General features: G+C 39.9%; 1 protein-coding gene across 2 annotated transcripts; it reads right to left on the reverse strand.

Moving 5' to 3' along the window:
• Window positions 1–1,619: 1,619 nt before the first annotated feature.
• Window positions 1,620–25,433, reverse strand: tm2d2 (TM2 domain containing 2). Of its 2 annotated transcripts, XR_013101103.1 has the most exons (5): window positions 25,069–25,433; window positions 24,651–24,741; window positions 24,443–24,558; window positions 4,040–6,987; window positions 1,620–3,961 (listed from the first exon to the last, which is right to left on the reverse strand). XR_013101103.1 is itself a non-coding variant. In XM_004565813.3 (4 exons), exons 1-4 carry the CDS (start codon window positions 25,299–25,301, stop codon window positions 6,774–6,776), a joined length of 654 nt encoding a protein of 217 aa, XP_004565870.1. In that variant the 5' UTR covers window positions 25,302–25,433; the 3' UTR covers window positions 1,620–6,773. The 2 variants fall into 2 exon arrangements, 1 of the variants encoding a protein (XP_004565870.1); XM_004565813.3 differs by having other exon boundaries at window positions 1,620–6,987.
• Between the last annotated feature and the right edge of the window lie 1,118 nt (window positions 25,434–26,551).

Here is a 26,551-nt window from a genome sequence, read left to right on the forward strand (position 1 = left end):
CAAATGCGCACTACGAAGCGTGCGGTCGCTGGATTGGGACACAGCCCTGAAGTCCTCCAGAAACCTGGTAATGAACATTTGATTCAGGTGTGATGACCCAGGGAGGAAACCTGCAGGACACTGGCAGTTGAGGCCTAGAGTTTCTCACCCCTGATCTAAACTAACAGCTGGGAAACAAAGTCATTAACATCTATCAGTATTGAAAGACAGAACCTTCTCAGGAGTTAAAGGATTACCAAAATGATTCCATTATTGTGTCAACAACTGATCCATGACGTGTCAAACGAAACCAGAACAACATGTGAAGAACTGTAGCCTCAGCTAAGGTCAGTGTTCATATTTCAACAGTATAAAGAGACTGGGCAAAAATGGCATCCATAGGAGAGTTTCAAGGTGAAAACCACTGCTGACTAAAAAGAACACAAAAGCTCATCTCATTCTTTTCAAAACATCATCATGTTGATCCAAGACATCGGGGGATCAACATGTTCTGTGCACTGACGGGACAAGTAGACCAGAGCATCAAGTTCACTCCCTGAAGCACCAGAAAGTTCACCTCTGAATGACTCAAAAAAAAAGAAAGAAAAAAAAAAGAAAAGAAAGAGTGACCTAATCAAAAGTGGGGACTGATTGAGTTGTTTTGACATGTTTTAAACATGACATTAGTGCTTTAAAATTCTCCAGTGTTGTTGAATTTATACCGTTCTACAAAGAAGGGTGGGCCCAAAAGACTTACCATTATTGCAAATACTTGATTGCAGTTCTTGCCGCCAAGGATGGCATGGTGGTTAGCACTGTTGCTGGACAGAAGAAGATCCTGAGTTCATTTCTACCATCAGACCAGGGTCTGTCTTTCTTTCTTTGGAGTTTGCATGTTCTCACCGTGTTTGTGTGGGTTCTCCCCAGGTACTTCAGTTTCTTCCCACAGTCCAAAGACATGCAGTTAGTGGGGATAGGTTAATTGATCAATCTAAATTGCCCATAGGTGTGAATGTGAGTGCAAATGGTTGTCTCTCTCTGTGTGTTAGCCCTGCAACAGACTGGCGACCTGTCCAGGGTGTACCCTGCCTTTCGCCGTATGACAGCTGAGATAGGCTCCAGCGCCCCTCGTGACCCTGAAAAGGGATAAGTGGAAGCGGATGGATGGATCAGGTATGTTTGGGTAGAGATTTTTAAAAACTTATGTCTAATAATATGTGTAATATAAAAATCTGTACATACATAAGCATCACTGGCTGATGTAGATGAGAGGAGTTTTTATTATCTAACATTTTAAATCTATGGCTATCCGGTTATTTCATAAGTAAAATAAATAAATAAAACCAAAGTCAGCAAAACTGATGAAGTGTTTTATGACCACCTGTCAAATACAGTAAAACAAGACTAAATAAGATCATACAAAATTATTTAAATGTTGGTACCTGTAGTCTGTTTGCTGAAACACTGTGCTAAACCACTGATAGAAAAAAAAAAGTACTATGTATGTGTAATATTTTATAGTATTAATGCGTATTTCTAATGTTTGAAACCTAGCACCTTGAGGCGACTGTTGTTGTGTTTTGGTGCCATATAAATAAAATTTTATTGAAAAATTGAATTGAATTGTCTGAAACCATAGATAATATCAAAAATGTTTTTTTAATCATGCCAAATCTATAACCTCAGTCAAAATGCAAAGTACTGAGAGGAGGCAACACACTCTTTTACTGACATTCTACCCCAGCACTAACTAGACTCCAATGAATGTAAAGAACACCATGTCCCAGATACTTTTTATTGGGTAATAAGGACTGGGAACAATGAAAACATGAGAAAGTTTGGATTTTTTTTAACACCATCAGAAAAGGGAACATTGGACCTCCTATGCACACACCTGGTTTGAAGGTTTAAGAGTACAGAAAAGGAAAATACGTCTTATAGTAAACATTGGTCTCAACAATACCAATAATATTCCCATGAATTCATCTTTTTTTTTTTTTTTTTTTTTTTTTTTTAAATCAGACATAAATTAGCAATGTGTGGATCAAAGTTAAATAACATTTACACCCAGCTCAGGTGATGCTTCCATCATTTGGATCCATATCATATACAATATCTATATCTGTACAAGCTGAAAAACTCAAGAAAATATATGTCTCAAAACATATTAATGTAGGGCAAGTGTACAGAGCTTTAAGGAGGACATCACACTAAAAGAGAGATATGGTACCTGGAAAAAACTGTGTGCAGATCTTTTTTTCAAGTGGCATATAAACCGTCATTCTATGAATTAAGTGGAAAATTAAATTATGTAAAGCAGTGTTTTAATGCTTCACTCTACAAAGGATGTTTAGCCAGCTGAAAATATATTGCCTGTTGAAAGCACACTCCTGCTGCTGGATGAGTCGTCACATTGACGATGGTGTCTTCTTCAACTTTTTACGATGAGAGCTAAGAGGGTTTTCACATATCCTTAGGTAATGAAATGAGCTCTATCTATGGAACAGCACATAAACCCTGGGTCCTGGTAAAGATTAGAAATTTAACAAAGTGGGAGATGAAGATTTGAATATTTAATGTGAGACCTGAGCCTCACTCCTGAAAGTCAATGGAGATCAAAATTTGTTTTAGTTTAAGACATTCGGATGAGATGAGGTTTTGGAGGTAAATGCTTCCACACAGCAGACTTTTTTTTCCCTTCCAAAAGTAAGGAACCTTGAGTTAATACAGAAGACTGCTACATCGATATCTGAAATGTGACTAATAGGACTGCTGTGCATGTCCATGCCTGCTGTGCTGCTTGCTTGGAGCTCCAATGTTAATCATTCCAAGTAAAGAAAGAACATATTAAAAAAAAAACAAAAAAAAACCCCTGCAATATATAAATACAGAATTCAGACAGCTCTGGTGGAAGAGGCAAGTGAAGGGTCAATTCTGGTCTGTCGAGTAATTTGACAGAGGGAAAAAGTGATAACTTGTGTATGATGTTGCCCTCAGGAGAAGAAACCTGCTAAGTAGGGATGGGTATTGATAAGATTTTAACGATTCAGATTCCATTTTCGATTCTGTTTAACGATTCGATTCTTTATCGATTCTCTTATCGATTCTTTTTTTTTTTTTTAAAAAGGAGAACACTAAGGTCGATTAGCTCAGAGCTTTGTTTTATATCTTCTCTTTGAACAAGATAGAAATTTAGGAGTAACATGGCCTTACAAACCCAACAGTGAGATCTTGAGAGATCCAGCCTACGGCTCTTCAATGGGGTGTCACAGGGTCCCCAGGAAAAAAAATTGTAAATGTAAAATAATAAAATAAATATTCTTGTGAGACATATCACATATTGACGAGGTCGGGTTATGTTAAAAAGTATAAATTGTTATACTTTGTTCATTGGTTCAAAGGTACCCCACACTTCTTTTTTTGTTTGCTTGTTTGTTCTGGTGTATTTTTCATTTGAACTGTTACTCTGCCAGAGTACTCATATTTACAAGATGGCATTGAACGCCCCATTGGTGTATCAGGAAAACTATTTTGTACGTATGTTCCTTGAAGGGGATTGAAGTCGTTCTTTTTTCCACCGCAGCGAAGGGCTAGGAGTAGGAGAGGAGCTGCTGTATGTTTTTGTTATCGAATCGATCTGATTGTGAAATAAAGCATATGCAGTGAGAAAGCAACTCCAGGAGTCATCCCTGCCTTAAAGCTGCAACATTCTTCTGTAGCAATAACAAAGTATAACATAAATTGTTCTCTGGCAATTACACAAGAATATCCAGTAATGTCCCTGCCCACAATTAAACACATTCACTTACCAAAAATCGGGGGCATGTGCTGTGGCAAATGGGTGCAAGCCTTTGACCACAAACTTAGACACTGCTCGGTGACATTAGTCTATCCTGGCCTGAAAGGAGACGCTACCGGTAGACTGCAGCGAGAACTGCCAGCATCTGAGCCAGACTCTGTCTGTCTCTCTCATCATGGTCACCTACATGTACAGTAATGGCAGGTCTTGTAATAAGGCAGATTGCGCTAACATAATATGCACTGTTAGTTGATTATTTACCTGCCGCATTAACGGGAGAGGACGTGCAAACGTTAGCGCTGCTGCTGGGTTGAGAGTCACGAGTCCGGAGCGGAATTAAAAACGCGTGTCATCGCGTGTTTTGTGAGCAAATGCTTTTGCATATTCGTAGTGTTTCCTCCCTTAAATGAAATATCTACTTTGCAAGTTGCCCTGTTGTCATCGGTTCTCATAAAGTATAATCAAACTTTTGAGCGTTTGAGCCGCTTAGGCGCCGTGTTCCCTGCCAGGTAAATGACGCTCCGCAACGTGGTGACGTCATTCGGGGCGACTGGAATCGATAAGGGAATCGTTTGCAAAAATGGCAAACGATTCCAAGGAATTGAAACAGTGGGAACCGGTTCTCAACAAGAACCGGTTTTCGATACCCATCCCTACTGCTAAGTGTTTTATGGAATGGAAGATTCGTGTTCAGTTTGTAAGTCACATAGGCAACAAAATGAACCGAGCCACAGAACTTGCAAATTTAGGATACATCAACACTGAAGTTTCAATTTTCTATTCCTGAGACATTTATAGCATATACAAGGCTTCCAGGACACATTGACACCACGTGGTCACCGGTGCTGATGTGCTTTAACTTGTTTGTAAAGACCGATTTATGCTTTCTCTGTCTGAGGTCCAGTGTTGGGTAATGTTACTTCTAAAAGTAACTTGTTATATTGCATAATTACAGCATTAACAACTGAAAACTAATTACCTTTAGAATATTTCTGCATTCAAAAAAATAAACCTTTCTATTTGAATTTAGTCTGGGTACACTAGTTATACATCTAGGAGTGTAATCTACTGTAACTCTGAATGTAGCTGATAGTGGCAGCTTGTGCTCTACCACATAACCAGAAACACACCTCATTTCCCTCAGAGTGATGGGTTATTGCAGGTGCTTCTTCAAAATGTGAACAGTAGTTCTCTAATGCCTCTGTGGTGTACTGGTTAACACCTTCACTTTACATGGAAGAGGAGCTACAAACACAGCCAGGGGGTCACAAGCTACTCCTAGTGCTGGTCCTCAGCTCGGATAAATCGGGTGTAAAATGTACTGCTTTGGGAATGGATAAGGGGCAGCTGAAAGTACCCAACTCTAATATGTGACTTTGCACTTTACAACACGATACACCCAACACTGCTGAAGGACTGATGTAGGGTTATATCTGTAGGCCATTTAAAAGATGGATGAGCAAACATGAGGGGGCAAAGGCTGCGGGTCCATATGTACTCCTGGTCCTGTAACAGTGTATGGGAAAATACCTAGGTGAGGGCCGAGGGTCAAACACTTTCCTGATGAGTTTATGTTTTCAGTCACTCATTTTGGGTCATATTTAGTCCTAAATTTGAGAAAGCAGGATTATCTGAGATATGCTCATTGATTAACAACAAGTTGGCAGCCAATAAGTATGTGATTTGTCCGATCCACACCGCACACCCAGCTTTAAAACACCAAGATGAAGATGGCCAAAAAGCCTCATCTCGAGGCTTCAAAACGGGTGGCATGACTGACCGTGTCAATTTTTTTATACAGGCTATGCTTGAACCAAAAATACCATAACTGATAGTTCTACTTTGTCCTCCCGACAGCAACAAAGAAAGGAGCCTGGTTCATTGTCTTTACTGGATGACATAAAGAAGTCCAGAAACTTAAACTGTAGACGCCCGCATAAACAAGGAAAGCGGCCCAAACATCCAATGAAAGACATCAAAAATGAAATACTCGTAAATCACAAACGAACTGAATTGTCCTCAGAATTAGAGTTCATGCTGTCTGCACCGTGAAAAACAAACACACTGTTGCTGTAAGTTCTGGATTTCCACAAAACTGTGAGCATGTTTGAGTACATTAAATGAGAGTATAACACGCCTAAAACGCAAACTCCCATAAAATCCTCCATTTGGTAGTTTTGCGTTCACACCTCCACCAGAATTGTCCTTTCCTCATGAAATCTCAGCCTGCACCAGCTTTAACAACACTTTTGAGCCAAACGGGCAGCAGAAACTGTTACCCAGGCCCAGACAGATGTGATGTTGAGGCAACCTTTGGATCATGGGGCCTCCGTTTGCTTCCAAATGAACTCTGGTGGCAGCCTGTGCTGTGAAAGCAAACTGATTTCTATCAAGCCTATCTACTGAGCATCAATGCTAAAGAAAGCTGCAAGTCTAAACCCTTTGATATAACATGTTGTGCTTGTGTCCTAATCCATGTGAATCTGTATGCTTGATTAGAAAGTGGGTGTAACAAACCAGCTACACTGGAAATATACTCATCTTTCTCTCCATTGTGGGTACTGACATTCAGGATGCAGGATGACATTCAACAAAATAAAAAAACCAGAAGCCCATTCCAGCAGACCAGAACTAAACGGCAACAATGAATCATATTGTTCCACTCATATCGGACAAAATGAACTGAACTACAAGCATGAAAGTGACCTTTTTTGAGAAATCAGGAAACTGGAAAAACCACCATCACTGTAGCTGTTGTAAAAGCCTTGAGTTTTATGCATTCTCCAAGAACTGAATTTATTTTAATGATAGCAAATTATTCCTCCTTTTTCACTGGAGCTCCTGGGAACCCCATAGGAGCCCTCAGGAGGTCCCCGATTCCACTTCTAGTAAGCCAACTCAGGCAGAGGCCACGTCCTGGGAGTCCTCCTTATTAGGCTGATAAATATCAGACAGCAAAGTGGCCGGAGTCCTTAGTTGCGGTTTGCTGTCGCTCTCAGTAGTATGTGCACCAGTTACTATAATCGCTGGGCATCAGTCCACCGGTGATAAGCAGAATTAGGTCTACAAACCACCAGATTCCCAGGCCTCCCAGAGTGAGCAGCTTCCCAACCGCAGTCCCTGTGTGGCCCAGGCAGAAACGATCAACCCCGAAACAGCCCAAGAAGAAGGAATACAGCAGTGTGGTGATGAAGTAGTGTCCAGTGTATCTGTAAAACACATGGCAAGAATTTAGATGAGTTGCAAAATGTATTTCATTTACACACCTGGACCTCAGCCAGGTTCCAAAGTTGGAAAGAGTTTAAATCGGCATCAGTTCACTTTATTTCAGATTGCAGCAAGTTACTGACATTTCACAGAGTCTGGTTACGACAATCTCATCCTTTGTGGATGCCCCATATGGCTCAAGAAGGTAATAAACAAACACATAAACAGATATATATTTTAATCATAATGATTAAACAAGCCACAAGATTAAAAAGAAAAGGTGTAGACAACCTGCAGTTGTGATCTACAAGGAGCGGACAGAATAAAAGAAACACCTGCTCTGTATTGTATAATTGGCGGACGGAGGCACGGGGGAAACTGAGCATTTGAGTTTATCTGAAGCCTGGGAGGCAGCACAGTCTTTGTACAGGTGCTGCTTTGATTGTGCCCGTTCACTGCAAATGTCTGATGTCTATGCAGTTACTATAGAGATTAGCCTGATGTGCTCATGAATGCTGTGTGTGGTGTGAAGTTATGAGGGCAAAAAGAAGTTGTGATCCTATGGCTAAACATTGCCATCTAGTGGTGAGCCTACGCTTTGTCACTGTGGAAAAGGTCTTTAAAGCACAAATGCGTTCCTCTATAAAAGATCCATGAGAGCAACTTGATTTTGAATTGATAAAATTCTTCCTGTGGAGAAAATTACTGAAGAGGCAAGGTGGATCATATTCATTTTGAAAATAATGTATACATCAAGAAGTGACCATATCTGAGTGAGATTGTGGAGTTCTGACTAATAAGGTAATGAATATGTGCAGGATCCACAAACTACATAACATACAGAGACGTACAGCTGCTAATAGACTAGTACACCAATTTCACTGACCAAAACCACAGCACAAACATCTACCACAGAGCAGACCATGTTATTTGTCAGACAACACTACCACAACAACCAGCTGGTCTGTGCAAAGTCAGGCAGAGTGCACATGAGGAAATAAATAACTACACATATGTATCGATACATATTTGTAGTATCGGTCAGGCTCTGAAGCAAGGTTATTATCGTTAACGAAAACTAACGAAATAACGAAAACTAGAAGTGAAAAAACATTTTCGTTAACGGAAATAAAAATAAAAACAAAAACAAAAAAAGTAAAACTAACTAAAACTGTAATGAGTGTTCACAAAACTAACTAAAATTAACTGAATTTATAGCAAAAATGTGTTTAGTTTTCGTAGATGTGTGTGTGTCATACAATAGTCAAGGGTGAAAATGAAGTTTAGTTTCCAGATTTTTTTCTTGCTGTGTCTCATTATGCCAGCAGGTGGCAAGTACGTTAGTCGAGTCGTCTGTGTTGCTGCTCCGTCCACGCGCAGAATCATGTCAGGAAAAGTCGGGAGAAAGCGCCAGAATCCAATTTGGGATTACTTTGAATATGACTGTGTTTTGGATAAAGCAAGTGTCTTGTAGTGGAAAGAGACAAATTATAAGGGACATTTCTAAAGGGAAAAAAAATCCCACAAACCTTAAAGTGCACTTGAAAAGTTCACACAAGAAGGCTAACCTAGCTTACCTTGAGAAGGGAGCACACTCAACCCTCATCCCCAGAAAACAGAAGCTAACCCCAGGCAAGGCAGCGTGATGCATCCCGAGACAACAGGACGGGGATATCTACATAACTGTGTGAGTCAATTGCCTTCAAAAAGTTTATCAATTCACTTGAACCAAAATTACGAACACCCGGTGCTGCAAGAGTTAATAGTCTCATTGGGGCCAAGATATAAATTTTATAGTTGCCTGGTATCAATGGTTGTTCATCTGCACTAATTTATTTATTTATTTAAAGAACCCATAGGTGGGAATGTGAGTTGTCTGTCTCTGCGTGTTAGCCCTGCGACAGACAGGCGACCTGTGCAGGGTGCAGGGTATGGTAGCTGGAATAGCAACATACCCAAGGATAAGCAGGGCCCTATTTCAGGAAGCCGGTTTAGTGCAAACTCTGAGTAAGTATACCCTGAGTTAACGAAAACTCTGGGTTTTCGGTTTCACAAAGCGAGTTTAGATTAATTCTGAGTGAGTTACTATGACGACACACTCCGTGAAGCTAACCTGCCCCCTAGCAGGTTTACTTCAACTAACCCCGACCTTCTCCGCCTCTTTGTCAGAAACCTGACTGTAGGAAGTGTCAGACATGGCGTGCCTCTTCCTTGAAGAGCCAGTAGATGTTGAAGCCCAAATTCTCCGCAGAGCTCTCCGCCGGGAGAGAGTGATTAGAGCGCGTTTGGACATTTGATCATTTCCTGATGATTTCCTGTGTGAACGTTACCGTTTTTCAGCACAATCTATAATTTATTTGAATAAAATCCTCAGGCCTAATATTGCTCATGTGACACATCGCGGACATTCTCTCAGTTCTGTACATATTATTTGTATTGCACTTCGGTCTTTTGCAAACGGGAGCTTTCTGTATAATATTGGTGACGCTGAGCACGTTTCCAAGGCTACCGTCTGTCGGGCAGTCAAGAATGTTACAGTTGCACTGAAACGTCTCCTGTACTCGTTTGTGGTGTTCCCCGGTCATAGACCCACAAGATTTATCAAAGAGGGATGCCACAAAATTGCAGGTAGCAGGATGAACAAAACTTAATACATGATGTGGTGATACTTGAACTACTACTTAAATTTTACATTTATTCTCACGGTTCCCAGGCGTGATTGGCTGTATAGATGGCACTCACATTCCAATCATTGCTCCTTCAGTAAATGAAGGAGACTATGTGAACAGGAAGTCTTTCCACAGCATCAATGTACAGGTACATAGTTCCCTGTAGCATTTCAAACTAACAAATTATTTCATTATAGTAATGGATGCTAATTTGTGTTCTCTGCACTGTGAAGATCATATGTGATGCTGCCAACATTATCACAAATGTGGAAGCCAACTGCTCAGCCTCTGTGAGTGGTGGTGGTGGAGGACCCTCACCTGTTTTTCGGGCCTCTGCTTTTTTTCTGTTGGCTATAACGGGTCACATTTGAGCATACAGAGTAAGCAAATATGTACTTGTAATGTGCTCAGATAATTCCAATTAGTGCTTACAGAAAGAAAATTAATGTAGCCTCTAACTGCAATTGATTTACATCGGACAAACAGACCAAGCACTATGGCTCATAATACAATTACACCTTACCTGTTTGGACTATATTTTTATATTTCATTTTTACTTGCTGCCAGGAACGTTTGGGGCCTGTTGGGTTGCACCCGCGCTCACATCACATCACAAAATAAAATGTATAAAATAAAAAATAAAAAAAAAAATAATAAAATAACGTGTTAAATGGGTGGAAATCCCTAGATCAATGTTTAAATTAACACTCACGCATTGACTCTGTCGGCTATGTTTTGCCATGCATGCTCCCTTTCTTTTGCAGCTGAGGCTGCTTTACTTTTTTTCCGCGGAATTTGCATGTTATCGGCATATGCTGCCATCAGAACTTCGGCCTCAAGCGCTGTAAAATACATTGACCGCGCCTTCTTTCCCTCCGTCTCCATGGTGACTCGCTTAATCTGTGCTCCACTAATCAGGGCTTTATGTATCCTCGTGCGCGCGCTTAATTTGGGGTTAAAGCAACTCCGCGTTGATTGAACTAATTGTTATCAGCCTTTCTGAAACCGAATATTCCGAGTTGGACAGTTCGGGGTTACTCAACCCCGAGTATCGTTTTTCACTCTGAGTTTTCTAAACCGGCTTCCTGAAATAGGGCCCAGAAGAGCATGACTGATATGATGAAACTGGGATTTTGTTACACTTAATTATTGCAAACACAATTAAAACTATAACTGAAACTAATCAAAACTAAACTGAAACTAAGGATTTTCAAAAAAATAAAAACTAAATTAAACTAGCAAACAATTGGTAAAAACTAATTAAAACTGATATAAAATTGAAAATCTGAAGTCAAAACTAAATAAAAATAAAAACTAATGAAAATTGCAAAACTATTAAAACCCTACTCTGAAGTCTATGGCTATCGACTCAATTTTGGAGTCAGCCTCAAGTGGCCATTAGAAGAAAATGCCCTTTTTGGTAGGGGTGCAACGATACACAAAATTCACGGTTCGGTTCGGTTCGATACTTTGGTGTCACGGTTCGATATTTTTTCGATACAAAAAAAATGTTCATGCATTTTTTATTTGTCATTTATTAAAATTATAAATATATATTTTAACTCAAAAGTACAGTTTTTAAATTTAACCCTAACCCTTGTGCGTGTTTTTTATTTTGACAGCGAATGCGCACCTGCGGACCACTTATGTGCAGCCCTGGTTATTTAGCTCATCATATTGCAGCCACAGAAATTCTTTTGTCCATGAAACCATAAAGCTGCACTTTCTTTTTGCCTTATAGTCTGATTTGTCATAACTTCTCCGTTTTGTGGTAAGCTTTTCTTTGGCTGTCACTTCTTCACCCTGACCTGTCTTATTTGGCTCAGCAGAACTGAAATGCTTTTACACATGCACTCACATAAGCTCAGCGATTCTCTGCGCGATCAACCTCTCACATGTTTAAGCTTGCTGCGGGAGATTTCACTTGTCATGTTTGCATAGTAAGCTAACGATTAATAAGACGATGTCAGAGGAATTGGTGCACAAATTATCATCACTCACAGATCAGTGCTGTCGCTCTCTATACACAGTTCGCACGATTGCAAAGTGAAAGCAAAAAAACAAGCGCAAATTCAAACGCGACTTCAATATGTCACATATTGACAGTGGCTCACCGATGCCAATGACATAATTACCCAGCTACATTTCTGAAAGAATGCAAAAGCATTGACATATATTTTTCCTACAATAGCCCGATGGGCTAGCGATATTGCGATATTGCGAGCCCTGTATCTGATTGAGGAATCACTCATCTTTGGAAAAGAGAGTTTATTACAGAGAAATGGCTCTTTCCAAAATAAAAGCTATACTATCCGCTTCTTCTGGGCTATATTCTCAGCAGCATAAGGAGAATCATGTGCTAACAGCTGTCTAAATGACTCGGCTAAAGTTAGTAGCATGCTTGTTGTATTTGTCTTTGCACTAGGATGATGTCGGCGTAAATGTGCAGTCATATTCGTTGTGTTCCCACTAGTGCTTTCAGGTTAATCTCGTTGAAATGACCTTAACGCCACAACACGGCAAATCTCCGTTAACGAGCTACCGCCGATCGCTCCGTGCATGGGGCTAGACGGCCAACACGTTAACGAGCTAACTGCGCTAACACACTAGTTCACACCAATGTAATTGAGCATTGCATGGCACATCCAACATACTGTTTTACTTTAGTCCATGACTCGCTTACCTTCAGGGTCATACGTCACATGAAAACCAAAATAATTCCAAACGCCAGATCTGAATGAGGTTCAATTTGCCTGTTACAAGGAGAGCTTAACTTCTGTCTCGCTAGCTTGCCCTGCGCTCTTCCTTCTGACGATGCTGTCTGTGTTGAGCGCTCAGTGAATCTGCATTCGACTACTCCGCCTAGGCTGCACTGTCGAGCCTAGGCGGAGTAGTCGAATGCAGATTCACTGAGCGCTCAACACAGACAGCATCGTCAGAAGGAAAATTGATAAAATAAATTACAAATGTTGTATTGTTCGATACATATGCGTACCGAACCGAAAGCACTGTATCGAACGGTTCAATATCGATACGAATATCGTTGCACCCCTACTTTTTGGTCCTTGTGTACTGGCTTCATTTTTCAGGTCCATAGGTTACTGCTTGGTTTCAGCGGCCGCAAGATGATGACAAATACACACCAATAAATAAATACATATATGCATACATACATTTTTAAAAAGTTCATTAATAGCCCGAGAAACACAACAAAGGTCTCAAGACACCGTTTAATTCTGTGTAAACAACTGTTATTCCAGGCACAGAGTGAGTCATCCTCTAGTGGAAGGTCAGGGGTTTGAGTCACGGCTTGAATTCCAGTCTGAATGTCAATATATTCTTGGACAGGATACTGAACTCCAAATTGCCCTGATGTATCCGTGATGGTGTGTGATGTTCTGTAGGAACGTCTTTGTGAATGTAGCCTGTAGTGTAAGACTGCGCAATTCAATTTCTAGAACAATAATTTTAAATTAGTCAGAATGTTATCTAAAACAAATGTTGAATTTCAAAGCTTCACAGCTAGAAGATCTCTAAAGGGGCAAAGAACGATATAAATATATGCTTTTCATGCCACACTATCAAGATATTGGCGCTAAGGGTCAGGTTGTTCACTGAGAGATAACTTAGAGCTGTAGATAATAAATATTACATTACACCTTCAAAATACGATTTTGGTTAGAGCTGTAACCAACTGTTATTTATCAACTGTGAATCTGTCATTTATTTTTAGATGCCGCAAGTTTAATCAGGATCATAAATAACCCAAAGAGTTCATAATGTGAAAAAGAAAAACATTCTCTTATGGGAGGCTGAATGAAATGGCTGTGGTAGTTTCTGAAAAAAATCTGACTTCGAATTAGGTGCCAATTCACTTCCTGTCAGTCAGATGATTAATTAGATGTTTCATCTCTGATTTGGACATATGAAGGTGTGTGAATAGCATGTTAATCATTCCTTAGAGTCTGACAGGAAGAGATCATGCCTGATCAGTGGCTTGAAGTCTAATTTATTTGCGGCTCCAGTCCTGGCTTCAACACCACCGCACAGCTGCTAAGAAATCGTAATCTTCTGATAATGTTAATCCTAGCTAGGTACTGAGGTCATGCCATTGTGTGTCAATTTCCTTCTGTCTGTCAGAAACTAAAGGCCAGCCAGACCTTATCATCCAGATAGCAGAAATGAAGTCAATTGATTTTTTGCAACGCTACAACCTTTCAGGTGCTGCAAACACCTTCAAGTCTTACATTTTCAAATGGAGCCTCTTAGTCATACAAAAACATCAGTCTAGCACAACCATCATCCCTTGCTCTGGCTTCTCTCATAGCCCCTTTCCATTAGTACTTAGATTGGCTGAACTTGTTTTCCATTTCAATAGAGTACCACCTAATGTGCGCAGGGTCGTTATAGCAACACGGGCGAATATCCCATTATACCGTGTATGAGTTTTTGTCAGATTCTGGGACGACGGTGTTGTTTTTTGTGCAGCCAATTCGCTCGTTGCCGGGTTTCAAAAAGGGCGGTTTTTTTTTTTTTTTGTGTCCCGTTTGGATCTTTAGCCATCAGAATTGTTGTCTTAAGGCCAAGAAAGATGCCAAGTGGATTTCTTTTACCAAGTGGATCATCATGGCCTTGCCATATTGGTCCATTTGATTGACCTTTATTATAATTATGAATTGATTTTATTTTCGGTTGCTACAAACGGGACAGACATGACTGGGAGGATAGGACCGGGAGAAAGAATGAAAGAAAGAGAGGGAGAGAAAGAAAACCAAAGGGGAGAAGAGACGGTGAGAAAGGGGGGAAGAAAGAAAGAAAAACAAACAAAACACCTGGATCACCTGTATGGAGAAAAAAAAAAAAAAACAGAAGAGAAAGCAAACAACAAAAAGAGCAACAAAGTAAAAAACAGCACCATCACAATAAACTAGCTAGCAGTAGATAACAGTAGATACTAAATATTAAACGATATTGTGCAGCACGCAAGATAGACAGCGCACAATGTGCTTTGAGGCAGCAGCCAAGAAAGGTGTAGTCTGCGTCTGTGAACACCCGTGTGTATACCTGTGTGCACACCTGTGTGGATCAGCATGCTTGTATTCCAAAGGTTTCTCCATGTAACGATCTGCTAGGGAGTGTGGGGAGCCATAGCCCCGTCCACCAGGGTATGAAGTAGGTATGGAGGAGATCCAGGCCCCAGATATCCAGAGGCCCCAGAGTACAAGGACCCGAGGAGGACCACCAAAAGGGGGGGAACCGTGCCACCCTCCTGGGAAGAGCTGAGTAGAGCCCCAAACGAGAGGTCACCCAGCAGCTACAGAGCAGAGGCCAGAGGGGGTTGCAGTGGCGTGCCTGCGGGCTCTGCCGGCAGCCAGCTGTGCCAGAGAGGACCGAGCTTCAGGCCCAGAGGCCAGAGGCCTGAGGGCATCACACCCCCCGGAAGGGGCCCAGCCGGGCCACAGGCGCCAGGCCCCGCCAATCGGCCACCAGAAGTGAGCCGGTACATACATGAGCGCCCAGCCCCAGACGACAAAAAGGGCAGTTTTGATTTTTGTGAGGGAGACACTCTCATGACTCGGGTGATGCCACTGACTAGTCAATCTTTGGTATACAGTAAGTTGACATTTTTGGATCCCTTGGAGTCCCAGCAGAGTTCAAATCAAATCAAAATTTATTCATATAGCACATTTAAAAACAACAATGTCAGTCAAAGTGCTTCACAAATTAAGAGCAAGTAAAGTAATTTACCAACAGTGAGACAACAGCAACACAAGACAAACATAGAAAAAAAAAAAAAAGTACTGCAAAAATATGTTACTTTTCTGAAAAGTAATGCAGTACATTACTTATTAATTACTCACTAAAGAAAACAATTTATTACACTACTCATTACATTACTTTCATGATACTCTGAAACATGACCTCCAATGCATTGGGACTAGAACCATCTGAGAAGCCTCACTGTGATCGCCACTGTATAAAGATATACGTGTAGAAGTGGAGGCTACAATGATATAAGCCTGACTGCTCATCACTGTCTGTGGGAGATCAGCTGGTACGGGGTCAAGAACCAAAGTTGTGTTAGCAGCATAATGATGTCATTTCTGTCCTGGATGCAGTTTGCACTTTACCACAGGGCTGTTGTCCATTAAGGCAATAAAATAAAAGTAATGAATAAGAGTAAAAAGTTCAGTAAAGCAAGTAATAAATGTCCTTATCACAACTCGTCAAAAGTTTGAGCATTTATTGTAGGAAAAGCGCACAGGAACAAACACGATTTTGATGTTTGTTCAGGTTTTTTTTGTCCCCGCCTGTGATGGCTGCCCTTATAGCCACACAGTGGTAATATCCACCATGTTAGTGTAGAGGCTTATACATAACATTGCATTCACATTTGTCTGTCTTTAAATATAGGAATTAATTTACAGGACAATAAATAACTGGTTTTGGTTTTGAATTAATTCACATATCCACATAACACTGCATTCTTAAATAAGTGCGCACATTTTAGTTTACACTGTTATGTATGATTAATCTTTTGTTTTCTGAGTTACCTTAGTTGAAGCTGTTCCAGTCCCTTAATTAAGGAGCCAAGAGGTGGAAAAGGGGCGGAGCGAGCTTCAAAGGAAGACTGCAAATTGGTTCATGCCATAACTCGGGATCATGGGGAGGAATTGGAGTTCATTATGTTAGGTTTAGTTAGGTTTTGTGTGTTTTACCCCTTCTCGTGTTTTTTGTGGGCTGATCAGCCACTATTTAAGTTTCCCCTTTGTCACGTTGAGTTAGGTCAGTTTGTTTGAGTTAGCAGTAGTGTTGTCAACTTTAAGTAGAGTTCTGTTATTTTGACCTATTTTATGGGCCCAAGATTTTGATTCTTTTTGCACGAGTTAACCAATTATGTTTTTTGGGTTAAATAAAAAAAATCTTTTTTTTGGACTTTAACCTGTGCCTAAGTTTCCTTCACTGCGCAGTCCAGATAGATACCTATAACACTAGCTCACCTTTGGTTCTAAGATGTTACCCAACCATTTGCTACTAGCTAGGACTGCAGCTCCACAGATTGCACAGTCCTTCTTGCTCAGTGTTATAGAAGGAAAGTTTGGTTCTGCATACACTGACTAGTATGTAGTTTGTATCAGCGTAAACTAGCACAACTACCCACAGAGGATAGGCTAACCATGTTCTGTACAGGAGTGTGGATGTTAGCCAGTAAGGAAAGAAGCCTGCTGCTGTAGAGCTGCCAGCATCATCTACACTCAGCAAACCAATGTAGAACGCTTTCACAGTAAGAGGTAGCACACATTTCAGTGGTATTTCAAATAAAACCGGGTTATTGAAAAATGAAATTAATGGTTTCAGTTTCAAATATGGAACGCCAGGACTGCCATAATGAATTAATTAAATACACCATTAATTAATTAAATGTGGCAATAATTAATTAAAATTGGAATTAATTAATTAAATAAATAGTTATGACACATGTAATTAATTAATTATTGACACATTTAATTAATTATTTATGTATTTCACATTTTAATTAATTATTGACACATTTAATTAATTATTGACACATTTAATTAATTATTTAATGATATATTTATTTATTTCATTTTGGCAGTCCTGGCACCTGGCTCTCATCATGAAATAATTTTATCTGTCAGCCTCACCCATCAAACTCAGGGGGCGGGGTTAACGCTGATCGAGTCAAAACCATTGCTTTGGCCTGGTGGCCATTGTTTCTAGCACACAACAACTGGCATGTGGAAGCTAACAGAACTGAGCTTTGAAAAACCCTGTTTGTGTGTTACCAAATACCGTTTTAATATTTTTTTAGCCGAGAATGTAGTGGTTTAATCTTCATGTGTCTGGTCGGTTTGTCAAGATACAGCCTCTTTGCAAAAGTGTTTCAATGATTTCGGAGATGTCTGCCCAGTCTCACGGCAAAGCGTGGGATAGACCCGCTCGCCTCGCAAGCAATCCCACCGACAAAGCGCAGGCCCCGGTACACAGCTGTAGTAACCCCCGCTGACTTCTTTTACTGAGGTTATATTTATCGGTGTTTTATTTCCTGATGTTCTTATGTGTCCTACGTGTTTCAGTCGCCAATTCTGAATTATAACTAACATTAAAAACATGTTTAAGGAGGAGAGAGAGCAAATAAATCTGTTTAACATCTGATCTTTGGGTTTTTGTTCAGTAATCAGCGTGACCTGTGTATAAACACATAAAAGAGATAACGTTGGTGTTTCCGTCATGTAGTAACTGCTGGCTTTAACTGTACAAAGGTTGTTCGACACTATGAAACACATACAGACTTCATGATGTTCGGCTAATATTTTTATTGTGAATATTAATCATGCTGACCTCGCTCTGTACACCACGCAGCGAGGTCAGCATATCCACGATATCCTCAGCTCCATGAGTTAACACAAAGTTTCCCAGCTGACTATCTAACTGCCAACTATTCCAGAGACGTGAAAATATACAGCATAAAGAAAAGTGTAAGAGACTCAGCAGCAGATTAGAATAACAGTTATACATTTAATAAATCACCAAATGAATCCAAGAAACGAGCAAACCTGTTCCGACAATTTGAATTTGTATTCCCTCAGCTGCAGACTCGCTGCTGTTTAAATGTTTGAAAAGGAAGATTAGATATAAAAAACGTCAAACATAGACTCAGTCTGCCTTCACATTTGATATGAGGCCAGCACGTATAGTGGCCTCAGCAGGCTATTACTGAAATACACGTGCTATATCATAAACTATGATATAAATAGGGAGGTCCTATTAACATGTTTAGTTTTAAAGGACACCTTCCTGCCTTTAGTCTCATTCATGAGCAGTATTAGTTTTCTTCTAACATCCAGAAGTCTGCACGATGTGTTTCATAGTTTGTAACAAGCCTTTGACAGGTAAACATAACATGACCGAAAAAGCAAAAACAAAAAAAAAAACAAAAAAAAAAAAAAGAGAGAGAGAGAGAGTGTTGAGATAAGAAGAGAAAATGCTCTCAATTATGGAGACAGGCAAATGTTTCATTTATGTTTGATGTGTGTTTATTCCTCCCTAAATATCGTCGCTGAAGTTTGCCATGCACGTCAGATTTTCCTGCGCATTTTTATACGTCTGCCAACAGAGAGAGAAAAAAAAAAATCACATTCTAACAGACAGCTGGTGCTTAGAATACAGTTGAATAACTATTAAAAAACAGATGATATTTAGATGATAGTTCAGTCTAACACATGTGCCAGTGAACCATTAAACGTCTGTGAAACTATGCAGTTATGAAACGTAACTTTAACCTCAGCCAAACCGATTTGCTCAGTTGTAAATAAAACAGCGAAGTAAACGTGACCCGACAGACAGAACCTGAGTGAATGAAGTCCAGCGTTTAACCACTGAGAGCTAAAACTCAGCTGAGGTTTCAAAGCTGTGTGCCGGTGATTGGACATCAGCCGCTGATAAAGCTGGCTCGCCTATAAAGTGCTCTGTAAGGAAACAAGCTCCAGCAGCTCTGCGCTCGGGGAAAACACTATATTTACTTATCTTGTGCAGAAAAATGCGCTGACATTGCGTTATATCGAGCACCGGCTGCCCAGTTAAACTGTGACTATCACCAGGTAACTAGGCGTGTTTCTTGAATTAGCAGCAGGTGTTAAACAGCTGACAGATGAGGAGGAGGATGCATGCAGGTAAACTGAGGGTCTGTTAAGCTGATCGCTGGTTTCGTGAGAAAAATGTCAGCTCGTTCTTTATGTTACGGAAGCACAGAGACACAAGACCAGGCGGAAAGAGACGATCGTTCGGTGAAAATGAGAATCTGCGAATGCAACATGTGGAACACGGAGAGTGGAATATGTAAACAAACCGGTTAACGTACCCCCTCGGTGCACTCTGCATGCTAATTGTTAGCAGAGCTAGTGAAATCTCTGAAAACATCTGAGCACTTTTGCAAACATGTTCTATGTTGACAACCTGACCAGACATACGTTGCGACATTCGCGGCTAAAACACTGTTAAAAGTGTAGCTGGTGACAGAAAAACGGGGTATTTTAAAACTACACCACCACCATTGCTGCCTGTGATTTGATCTGCATTCTGGGATACCTGGCTGCCCCAAGTCTACACAAGCAATCGATTTTCTAGGGTCGACCTGTTTTGACTTACTTTGCACGGCAACCAATCAAATGTTAGAGAAGCTGCATGGGCAGCGTTAACCCCGCCCCCTGAGTTTGATGGGTGAGGCTGACAGATAAAATTATTTCATGATGAGAGCCAGGCGCCAGGACTGCCAAAATGAAATAAATAAATATATCATTAAATAATTAACTAAATGTGTCAATAATTAATTAATTAAATGTGTCAATAATTAATTAATTAAATGTGTCAATAATTAATTAATTAAATGTGTCAATAATTAATTAATTAAATGTGTCAATAATTAATTAATTACATGTGTCATAACTATTTATTTAATTAATTAATTCCAATTTTAATTAATTATTGCCACATTTAATTAATTATTTAATGGTGTATTTAATTAATTCATTATGGCAGTCCTGGCGTTCCATATTCAAATGGCTCACAAGTGAATCACTGCAAAGATCATTTTAACCTCATCTGTTAGGTAAACAGTGAAAATTGAGCACACAGTGTTTTCTTGGTTATGTTAAGAGTGTTGTATTTTTTTTGTCCCACTTAGGTGCCAAGGAAATTAGTCAGCAGGAACATCTACGCTTTTGACACAGATTCTGTCTTAATCTGTCCGCTTGTTTATTTTCCACATAAACCTTTCACAATAAAGCTCAAGATCCTGTTGCCAAAAAAAAAAAAATGAATCATGTGAAAGAGTATGCAGAGTATTTAAGGATTAGAAGCAAAAAAGAGCCGCCAGGTGCTAAAAGATAAACCTTAGACTCAAACATTAGAACAGGCTTTTCCCCGCAGCATGCTGTGTAATAAATACTCACAAAGAAAACGGCAGCTGTTACAACTTATGTCTAAAAATGCATCGTTTCATGCATCGGTTAAAACACTTGACTCCAGGTACATGACGCCCAGCTGGAAACACTTCACGCAAGTCGAGCTGCCCGAGATTCACAGAATTTACAGAAAATGTTAAATTTTTGTGATTTATATCGTTATCGGGACGATAGATGTCTTATATTGGGATATGAGATTTTGGTCATATCGCACAGCCCTAGGTGTAAATATCAAAAACTATGACCATATGTGAGAACTCTACAGGAGAGTAAAACTAGAAAAAAAAAAAATTTACAGATAGGGGAAACTCAGGAACAGCCATTTATATATTTAAACACATGCTACCCATGTACGGACTACAAACTACTGCACAACACCCTGGCAATCATGTGCTGAAACTGGTCACAAACAAGGTGATGCAACGAAAACCTCCTCGTGACTGCTTTGGTCGCTACTAGATTTCCACTAAAACCCATAGTTTACATCAAAGACACTGACTTGTCAGGAGGGGCAAGTCAGGAAAGGCATCCAGCGTTAGGGCTGCTCGATTATGGCAAAAATGGTAATCACGATTATTTTCACTGAAATTGAGATCTCGATTATTTGACGATATTTATTTAACCCTTTAAGACCTACTATAGAACCAAGTCCACCAGAGCTTATATTATTTTTTTACATGTTGTAGTGCCATTTGTGGGAGCATTTCAAGTTGCTAAATAACTGTTATAGCCCATATTTTAATAATATGTATGCATTAAGTCCATAGTAACTACATTAATTGCAAAAAAGTGCAATAAATTACAAAAAAAATTGAAAATCGTTTTTGTTTTTTTTTTTTACATATATTTCTACTTGGAGAAATTTAAGAGGTTTATCCCTCAAAACTTTAAATACAAAAAAGTTGCAAAAAATAGTTTACAACAACAGGAAATTTATTTTGAGTGTCTTCATAGTTTTATCTTGGAGATACACCAATTTTTATATACTGCAGGAAAAACAAAAAAAACAATCCTATGATGCAAATTTGCAAAGAAAACAGCATGTGCATCAAAATAAACTATTTCCAGCAGTGCAATTCGAGCTCTAAGCATCCCAGCAACTATTCAGAAAAGTCAAACATGACCAGTGTAGGCTTTTAAGGCCTACAAGTAAAAAACTACATTTCCGCGAAAATGACGTCACTTCCGGTTTCGGCCAGGAAATGGCGGACATGCAACAGTTCGGGCTGACGACTTTTTCAATGTGGGAAGTGTTACGAACAGCTGATCGGATCGGCAAAGCGTGTTTCTGGAATATTATGTTTTTGTTCCTGCATGCGCTTTTTATGCAATTTTTGAAAAAGCTTTATGTGGAAGGAAACCGTGACCGAGGACAAGCTGATGGCATCAGATGTAAGTACAACTCCTCTGGTTTCATATGCAAAACAAATTATTGCGCTAGCTTACGTGGTTCAGGTTCTACAGGGATTTAAAAATAGTTACACAAAACGGAGCGTGCTGCTCTGACCGGATTTAAAGGGTTAACAATGACTTTAAAAAATAATATAAAATAGTGTGCAACACCACTGAAGTTTTTTTTTACCTCTCTTTTCAACCAACAGCAGTCACTCTCCTCTCCAAATAACTTCTGCTTAGCTTTCCGAGCTTCCTTCGGGTCCTCTTAATCAGCGGTCTCCAACCTTTTTTGCGCCACGGACCGGTTTATGCCCGACAATATTTTCACGGACCGGCCTTTAAGGTGTCGCGGATAAATGAGGGAGGGGCTAATAATCGGCTCAGTCATTTTTAATGATCGTTGAAAGCCCAGATCGTAATCGTGATTAAAATTCGATTAATTGAGCAGCCCTATCCAGCGTACAAATCAAGCCAAACATGCAGATTAACAAGAATGACATTCATATACTGGATCGCCCTGGGTTAAAAATGACTCCTTGGCATGCTGCTGCCAAACAGGGTTCCAGTGCAATGTACTTCTGACTAGGGCTGGGTGATATGGCCTAAAATCCATATCACGGTATAATTTGAAGCATGTGCGGTAATGATATATATCGCGATATATTCTTTTCTTCTGTACAACGTATTTTACACACTATAAGGCACACTTAAAATCCTTTAATTTTCTCAAAAATCGACAGTGTGCCTTATGTATGAATTCTGGTTGTGCTTACTGACCTGAAACCAATTTTATGCAGCACACGGCGCGCAGCAATCTGTCAAAAAATGTTCTAGTATGACTTTGGTAAGCTAAACATGATATGCCATGTTCTGACTGAGAGATTTCTGAAAAAATTTAAACGCACAGCTCTGCTATTACTTCCAACATAAATGAAGAGAGAAAACTAAACAGCAGTGATGTTTGTAGAATTACTGAAGTTGGACTAGCTGGTGTATAATGATGTCCTACGTGATTGCTACCAAAACAGCTACATTAGCATAACATTAGCACAGTGAAGCTGAAGGATGAACGCTAACATTTTTCCATTTGATAAAAGTTAACGTAGGGTTTCTGGTGGTTAGGGACAAATGCAACTGCATGGCAGGATGCTATAAACGGACCAAACTTCAGTCAGGAGGACAACTGAGATAATCCATTTACAATACGAGGTTAGTCATTAACATACTGCAAGAACATGGGAATAGAGCAGCTGCGAGAGAATTTAGCATTAATGAATCAATGGTACGGAAGTGGAGGAAGCAAAGTTTTTGGCTTTCCCCATATTCCAAAAGTGCGTCGTCTCTTTGCTATTACTGTCGCCCGGCATAATTTGCAGATGATATTGTTTGCAGCCGCTCCAATGCTTTCGACCAAAACAGGCGCCGCTTGGTGACACCATCAACACGTGCTATCGCGGTAGAGCGGTATAGTCAAAATCTCTACCGCTGGCCAAATTTATATCGTTTCTACCGTATACCGTTTATACCGCCTACTTCTGACCTAACAACACCGTCAGACAAAACACCCAAACACAAGCTACAAATTCATAGAATCATCTCAACAGGACAAGGCTCAGCTGTACATCTGCATCTAAAGGATAAAGGTCACTCTTTCCAGAATGCCAATGTTTGCATTTTGGACAGAGAAGTAAGGTTTGAGAGAAGTAAAGGAGCCTCATATAGAAGCTATGAGCCACCTACAGTGCAGTCTTAAGATCCCTTTTCTGGCATTTTGACCCCACTCATAACTTGCTTCAGGCGACCTTAATAGCTCACATGATGGCGGGGTGTGGCAATGTCTCACAGAGGTTTGACTCATTGGACCTGGAGACAAAAATGACATCCTTTTAAATACTTTGGCTCATTTGACAACTCACATGCTCAACAGTAGGTCAATAGTAGTCAACAACCCTTCAGAGACATTCTCCAAAGGGGTGCAACCATACTAAGAGTTAAGTAGCTGGCCCACTCAGCTTGTTGTTTTAGATCTGAAGAAGCCTGTTGGATGAGAGGTGAAAACTCTTCATAAACCTGAAGTGCAGCGGCCTTCGTTTTTCAAGTTCTCAAGACTACCATGACCTGGATAACTAAAAACCTGGACAGACATTCTTTTCAACATACATACTGTAAATCAAAGCCCAAGTGATTCATGTGTTCTGGTGTAATGGAAATACTGAGCAAAGCAGCTGATTCATGTTTACATTCACTGAACAACAATCTGTTTGTTCTACATATTTTGGATGCATATGGAAACAGAGGCAATGTTTGAACATTTAAATATGATGCAGATCCACTCTAAAATGAACCCAGAGAACTTAAGATGGTTTTATATGAGGTAACAGCTGTTTATCCAGTGTGGCATCTCTTACTTGATGCAGGGTACATTCTCTCTGAGGAACTCTCTGGGTCCGGCACATTCTATATCATCGAGTGCAGTGCAGAAAACCCGTGTGTGGTTCACCTCTTTTTGGGTCTGGCCACCCCACTAGGTAGAGATAAAAGGCGCAAAGTCAGACATGTTCTCGATTACTCAACACTAACTAACAGTACAATGTCCTAAACACCAACAATACCTACCCCGATGCAACCAACATGTTCCATCTCCTGATAGGCAGTGTAGTTGCCCGCGTGATCCACAGGGTCTTGACAGTAGATGAATTCCTCCGGTCTTCACCACACATTGAATTTAGAAAGAAAGCAAAAGACACAGAGGTATAGTTCAAAGAAACTACGGTGTGTAGTCAAGCCAAACTGAAATGTGTAAAGACAGCCCGAGTTTTGAAGATATTATATTGTAATCTATGAACAAATGTTTTTCTAACCAAAAATAAGTTTGGGGTGGGAAATGCGGTGCTTCCAGTTCAGTGTTACTGGTGCGTAAATAGGTATGAATTGACATATTTATAAACGTAGTCCTGTGTCAGTTTAGAGTTAGCATTGCCCAATGCTAACATGCTAATAGCTACTTCCAGTTAACAGCATCTGAGTTACTTACAGATAACTGCAGAGGACAACGGGTGACGGAGGTTTGTACTCGAGATCCGTATAGTTTGCACTGTCGGGCGGTTCGCTGGAGGGGAGCAAAGTAGAAACCGGACCGGGAGAAGAAGCAGGAGTCTCCGTTGTCGTCGAATTTTGCGAGTGGATTCCTTCCAAACATTGTAACAATATGGCCGTTAATAGCAGCAGGAACTGTCCGCACATCAGAATATAGCTGACCGAAATCATTGTCAACTCCAAATACTACTAAGCTATTCCTCAAAGCTGTTCATGGTAACATTTGGCTAGCCACATTCAGCTAAAGATGTTTGTTTGGATCTCGATGGCCGTCTCGTGTGAATGGCGTCATCAATGAGCGTCGGAGATGAAAGTCGTTTCCGTTGAGCTACTTTTTTTAAAAAAATCAAATTGGCTTCGTGTATATCCTGATATCCTAATATCACAATATGATAATATTAAGAATGTCTTGATTGTACGATATAGCTTTAGGTAGTTTATGCACAAATGTTTCTATGTCACTATATATATATATATATATATATATATATATATATATAAACATAATGACAGAGATACAATAGTGAGTTGTATCTGTAAAACACAGTGGAGGCTCTGTCGTGGTTTGGCTCTCTGTTTCGGCCTGTGGTGTAGGGGACCATGTCAAAATTGATGGAACACTGAAGGGATCCCAAACACACTGCAGATGCAGTAAAAACATACATGGATAGAGCAGGCTCATCATGACAGATCCAAGTCAGAATTTTCATTTGGTGTGCCTCCTCAACTCGTATCTATAAACAAGCTGCAGCTGTGTTTTTAAGTACAAAAAATGTATTGGTTTGTTTTGCTAGTGATGCTTGAATGGCTCTACATTGTTTGTTTGTTTTTTTGGTTTGTGAACTTGAATTGTTTTATGTGTGTATTGTATACGAGTATTGCATTGTATATAGTTAAACAACTTTTACAACTTTACTACCTGGAATAACGTTAACTGAAGATTGGGGAAGCCAATGCAGAAGTCCCTTAAACCTGTATTCTATCTGACGGCCACCAGATGGCAATAGATGTGGTTGTAAGAAAAACTTCTGGTTCTGTTGAAGTCTAGTGGGAAGTGGCTCTGTCTTAACCTCTGTAAACACTTTCATGCTGGGTTTATCAGTTCAGTCCCTCACTTGAATCATTTTGAATAAAAAAATCAAGTCTATTTTGTAAATCTTGGTGATATAGTGTTTTAACATGGAGGACTATTTGTGCAGAAAGACCTGGGTGAACACTGTGGGTAAATGACCCTTGGCTTCCTTTCTCTGTGACCTCAGTAAACACTTCCTTCAGAACTTTAGAGGCTAGTTTCATATTCTATTGAATAAAAAAAAAAAAAAAAAAAAAAAAAAAAGCAGTTCACATTATAAATTATGGTCATTATTAGAGTAAGAAACATGGATTACCCAGGGCATGCTCCTGGGCTAATGACTGGTCGA

This window comes from Maylandia zebra, linkage group LG12, assembly GCF_041146795.1.
Source record: "Maylandia zebra isolate NMK-2024a linkage group LG12, Mzebra_GT3a, whole genome shotgun sequence".
Classification (NCBI taxonomy): Eukaryota; Metazoa; Chordata; class Actinopteri; order Cichliformes; family Cichlidae; genus Maylandia; species Maylandia zebra.

What these genes read in the sequence shown, in the direction of transcription:
- tm2d2 (XM_004565813.3), bottom strand. Translation starts at nt 25,301, where the DNA reads ATGATTTCGGTCAGCTATATTCTGATGTGCGGACAGTTCCTGCTGCTA. An exon ending in GTTGTCCTCTGCAGTTATCT is followed by an intron (nt 24,742 to 25,068) that starts GTAAGTAACTCA and finishes TGTGTGGTGAAG; the next exon opens with ACCGGAGGAATTCATCTACT. An exon ending in AACATGTTGGTTGCATCGGG is followed by an intron (nt 24,559 to 24,650) that starts GTAGGTATTGTT and finishes ATCTCTACCTAG; the next exon opens with TGGGGTGGCCAGACCCAAAA.